The sequence below is a fragment of the Notolepis coatsorum genome, assembly GCF_963971535.1.
Source record: "Notolepis coatsorum genome assembly, chromosome: 12".
In the NCBI taxonomy this organism is placed as follows: Eukaryota; Metazoa; Chordata; class Actinopteri; order Aulopiformes; family Paralepididae; genus Notolepis; species Notolepis coatsorum.
In genome coordinates, this window is record NC_140176.1 from 21,060,691 (window position 1) to 21,065,658 (window position 4,968).

The window sequence follows — 4,968 nt, forward strand, 5'->3', positions numbered from 1 at the left end:
TTTCGGCTTGCCATTGCCCCGACTGCTTTGTTGTTGAATCAAGTCAAATACTAGGTACGCGTATATTGTGCGTGTGAACGTTGGATTTAGATAAAGTCATTGAACTGTCTTATTTCTCATAATAGAACATTCTAGACTAGAACATTTGTGATGTCACAGTATGATGTCATAATTAAACATTCTAGAACATTTGTGTATATATATTCAACAATTCTCTCATCTCATTGTGCATCGTGAAACAGTGCTGAGCAGTACTGAACAGATAGACTAAACAACATACATTGAAGCCTGCATTTCGTTTTAGGCCGTCCGCTGTAGAGGGCAGTGTGGGGTGTATCTATTGTACTGTACTTAAATCTGACAAACTAGCGAGCATACTACAACACCACAATGAATGAGACAGCAATTTCCTTCGCCAAGGACTTCTTGGCCGGTGGCATCTCCGCTGCCATCTCCAAGACCGCCGCCGCGCCCATCGAGAGAGTGAAGCTGCTCCTCCAGGTCCAACATGCCAGCAAGCAGATCGCAGTCGATCAACAGTACAAGGGTATCATAGACTGCCTGGTCCGCATCCCCAAGGAGGAGGGTTTCATGTCCTTCTGGAGGGGTAACCTGGCCAACGTGATCAGATACTTCCCCACCCAGGCCCTCAACTTCGCCTTCAAGGACAAGTACAAGAAGGTCTTCCTTGATGGCGTCGACAAGCGCACCCAGTTCTGGAGGTACTTCGCCGGCAACCTGGCCTCCGGTGGTGCCGCCGGGGCCACCTCCCTGTGCTTCGTCTACCCCCTGGACTTCGCACGTACCCGCCTGGCCGTGGACGTGGGCAAGCCCGGAGCCGGCAGAGAGTTCAATGGTCTGGGAGACTGCCTGAAGAAGATCTACAAGTCGGACGGTCTGCGCGGCCTGTACCAGGGCTTCAACGTGTCCGTGCAGGGCATCATCATCTACAGGGCCGCCTACTTCGGCATCTATGACACAGCAAAGGGTATGCTGCCAGACTCCAAGAACGCTAGCATATTGGTGAGCTGGATGATCGCTCAGTCTGTCACCGCTGTGGCCGGTCTGACCTCCTACCCCTTCGACACCGTCCGTCGACGCATGATGATGCAGTCTGGACGCAAAGGAGCCGACATCATGTACACTGGGACCATGGATTGCTGGCGGAAGATCGCCCGTGACGAGGGTGGCAAGGCCTTCTTCAAGGGAGCCCTGTCCAACGTGCTCAGAGGCATGGGCGGAGCCTTCGTGCTGGTCCTCTATGACGAGCTGAAGAAAGTCATGTAAATTCCTGTCTTCGTGTTTGTTTTTTAACACCAATTGTCAACTGATTTGGCTAAATGTAACATAACTTTCCAGTTCTTATGGACTACATTCTGCTTTATTTATGGGAATAAGACTAGTGTTTCACTGCTAGTTGTGGGCAATTGCTGTACGTTGTTCATCTTTTATCATTTTAAACGTTCCACACTCTACCCCAATGTCATTCCTGTTAAAAAAAAAAAACAAGTTCCGGTACCTGCTCCTGTCATTTGGTAGGTTTGTTTTGATCCCACCTTGAATAAATCTCTCCCTGGGGAGTCATCCTATCCCCAGGGGACCAACAAAAAAGAAAAAAGTGTCTCTGCTGCTGGATAACCAATACCTGGTGCCAGAGGTCACTAGTACATGGCACACCGTAGGAGGACGGTCTTTACCACCGCCTCATGCAGCTTCTTGGAGAAGACAGACCTTAGTGATAGGTCTATCTAAAGTTGTTACACTCCCAGACCAGCTCAAGTCTGGGAGAGCCAACACCACAGACAGGGAGTGGACAATGGTCTCATACCACCCTCTAGTGGTCATCCGCAGATGGTGCAGGCCGGCACAGTAACCATGTTGACTAATGTATTGAATATAATTAATAGTATGATTAATGTGGTGTCATGATGTGTGCTGTTGTCAACTTTCCCTCTCCTTGTTTGATGTGGGTCCCCTGTCTGGTTGTGTTTTGGTTTATGCTCTTGTGTCCTTGTGGTTGATGTATTGTTTTAGTCAATTGGTAATTAGTCTTGTTATTTAAGTGTGGGTTGTCCTCACCTGGTTGTGGAGTCATTTCTCCGTTATACCTGTTCCTGTGATGGTCTTGTCAAACGTCGTCCTTGCCCTGTAGTTGTGTTCTGTCTAAAGTAAGTATATTATTGTTCTGTTTTATTGCTCTTTTATTTCGGTTGTTCAGTCCATTTTCTGGTTAGGTTTTGTTTTGTATGTACCCTTGTCACATTGCTCAGTAAAGTTCTTTAAATCGTGACTGTCGTCTCCTGCCTTATATCTCAGCTCGCTCTCGTCCTGCTGCTTTGGGTTCTACCTTCACCCTCACCTCCTTACCCCTACCCCGTTGTAACAGAATGACTCCACCATTGCTGAACCCAGCGGACAAATTAAAGGGCACTATGAGTTTACTCCTTAAGTTGATGGAGGGCGATATGGCTAGCTACACCCCAGCTAAATTTGTCTTTTTGTTTAAAACCATCCAGTCCATAGTGGACCAGAATCCGGATCAGGAGGCAGAGATGGGGGGGCTGGCCGACCAGGTTGCAATCCTCATGGAGGGGCATAATTGCCCCCCAGCCTCTGATCTGTTTCATATTCGTGGTCCTGCAGCTAGCCAGGCATCCACAGCTAACCCAGCCCCTACAGTTAGCCTAGCTCCTGCAGTTAGCCAGGTCCTCCCAGCTAGCATTACCGTCACGGTTAGCCTAGCTCCTGAAGCTAACCTGGCCTCAATAGCTAGCGCAGCACTTGTGGCTAGCAGGCTAGCAAGTCTAAATTGTGCAGAGAATTGTGCAGAGTTCCTTTCTGTCTGTATTAGACTATGGTGATGTGATCTATATGCATGCTCCTTCCTCCCTGCTTAAAAAGCTGGATTCTGCATACCATACTGCCATACGTTTTGTAACGGGTGCAGGCTCTCGCACCCACCACTGCACTCTGTATCAGTCCTTAGGATGGTCCTCTCTGTACCAAAGAAGACAATCACACATGTTGATTTTTAGCCTTAAATCATTGCTAGGTAAGCTGCCCTTATATATCTCCAGACTTGCTTTTTTAATACCAGACGAGCAGCAAATGGGATGCTTTTAAATGTTCCTTTGATGCAGTCAGAGCTTGGTAAAGCTGCATTCTCCCACTATGTTCCCTTTTTATGGAATACGCTGCAAGTAAAACTTTGTCTAGAGGCACTTCCTACTGTAAATGCTTTTAAAGGTATGCTACGATTAGCCCTTCATGAAACATGTAACTTTTACCTGATGCTATTGTTGATGTGATTATGCTCCTTGCCACTGCACAAATGACCTTCTGTATTTATATTTGAATTATATGTTTTTTGTTTAATGCCCTGTTTTATGTTGAAACTCGTGTGCCGTGTTGGTCAGGACTCCCTGGAAGAAGAGATCTTGTATCTCAATGGGACATTCCTGGATAAATAAATAAGAGTGGCACAACACAGAGAGCTAGCGTAGGCCCTATTGCTAGTGTGGCTCCTGCTACTAGTGAAGCTTCGGTAGCTACTCCCTTAGCTCCTTAGCTCCGGCTAGCATAGCTCCTGCAGCTAGCAGAAATTCAATTTATTATTGAATACATCCAATGCCGACCCGCCCGCCATCATCCCCCACATGTAGTGCGCTAGCTGCGTGATGTTAGAAGTCGCAGCTAGGCTCTGAGTCGCGGCGATGTACGCCTGGTCACTCCGATTAGCCAATTTCCCTTGGGGAACCGGCTTACGCAACGGCTCCCACACCATGGGACAAAGTATGGATGCCATCGGGCTATCAAGCCGAGGCACCCCGTCCTTTAGCCCCTGGACCAAACCCGCCAAGCAAGTAGGCGGGGGTAAGGCCAGTGATGCGGGAGATTACCTGTCCCTGTTTCACGTAGGCCTCCATTGATGGGAAGAATGGGCAGACAACGCCCGTCTCTCTCACAGGACGACGTTGCCAGAGATGACCTATCATGTCACCAGGAACAGGTGCAGGCAGAGGCTGCGGCAACGCCACGCCATTAGCGGCTGCGGCGGCCGCCATGAGCTCGGGGAACAAGGCAAGCAACTCCCCTTGCGTACCTCCCTCCACATCACTCGCGTCCCTCACGTACGGGAGGCTGCCATGTCGGGGGCCAACATCCGACGCGGCAGATAGCTGGGCATCTTGTCTCAGGGTCGGAGGTTCTAACCCAACACCGGAGAACAAGGGACCCCAAGGAGACACAACACTCCCTGCCACACCCCGAGGGGGAGAATGATACGTCTCCACTGGGGCATCGAACAAGAGAGCTCTCGCCCCCTCCATATGATCCTCAGTCTCCATCGGAAATGGAGACGAGGCAAGAGAACTCTCGTCCGGCTCCAGCAAAACCTCAAAGCCTGGCCGTTCGCCCCTGCAGCTCGCCGCCCTACGACGAGAGCGAGCAAAGGCGAAGAGTCTGCGTCGCAAATCCCCAGCCACCAGAGGAGCTGTCGGCCTATCGGCCGACTGTCCACTGGCGGGGGAACCAGGGCCGGAACCAGGCCATCTCACGGGAGATGGAGGCTCAACGGCCCCTCGGAGAGGCAAACTCACCACCGGGCGCAGGCCGGGCGTATCCGACTGCCATGACCGCGGAGTCAGAGACGCCCCACGATGCACGGAGGACGCGGCAATGGAGACGCGCTGGTGAAGGGTGACGTGAGCATCCAAACCCTCCGAAGGTGCAAACATTATGTCTTAGCTTTTCTCGTAAATTTGCGAGAGAGATAAAAATAAGATACAATGTCCACGTAGCTCCATTCCAACAACTATTTCGGCACTAAACTCAAGTGGTGTATACAGACACTTGTCGGTGGTGAACATGGGGAAGGAGCTGTTAGTATGGCCACGTCCCCACTTATGTAGAGGAGCGGATGTGGGTGTGGCCAGGCGGATGGGTGTGTACATGTGGAGACATTTTATT

General features: G+C 50.3%; 1 protein-coding gene across 1 annotated transcript; it reads left to right on the plus strand.

Annotated features, from left to right (window-relative positions):
* Positions 1-390: 390 nt before the first annotated feature.
* Positions 391-1,344, plus strand: LOC311238237 (ADP/ATP translocase 2-like; the record flags this gene model as incomplete). Its single annotated transcript, XM_084326260.1, has 1 exon — positions 391-1,344. One exon carries the CDS (start codon positions 391-393, stop codon positions 1,285-1,287), a length of 897 nt encoding a protein of 298 aa, XP_084182386.1. The 3' UTR covers positions 1,288-1,344.
* Positions 1,345-4,968: the final 3,624 nt, after the last annotated feature.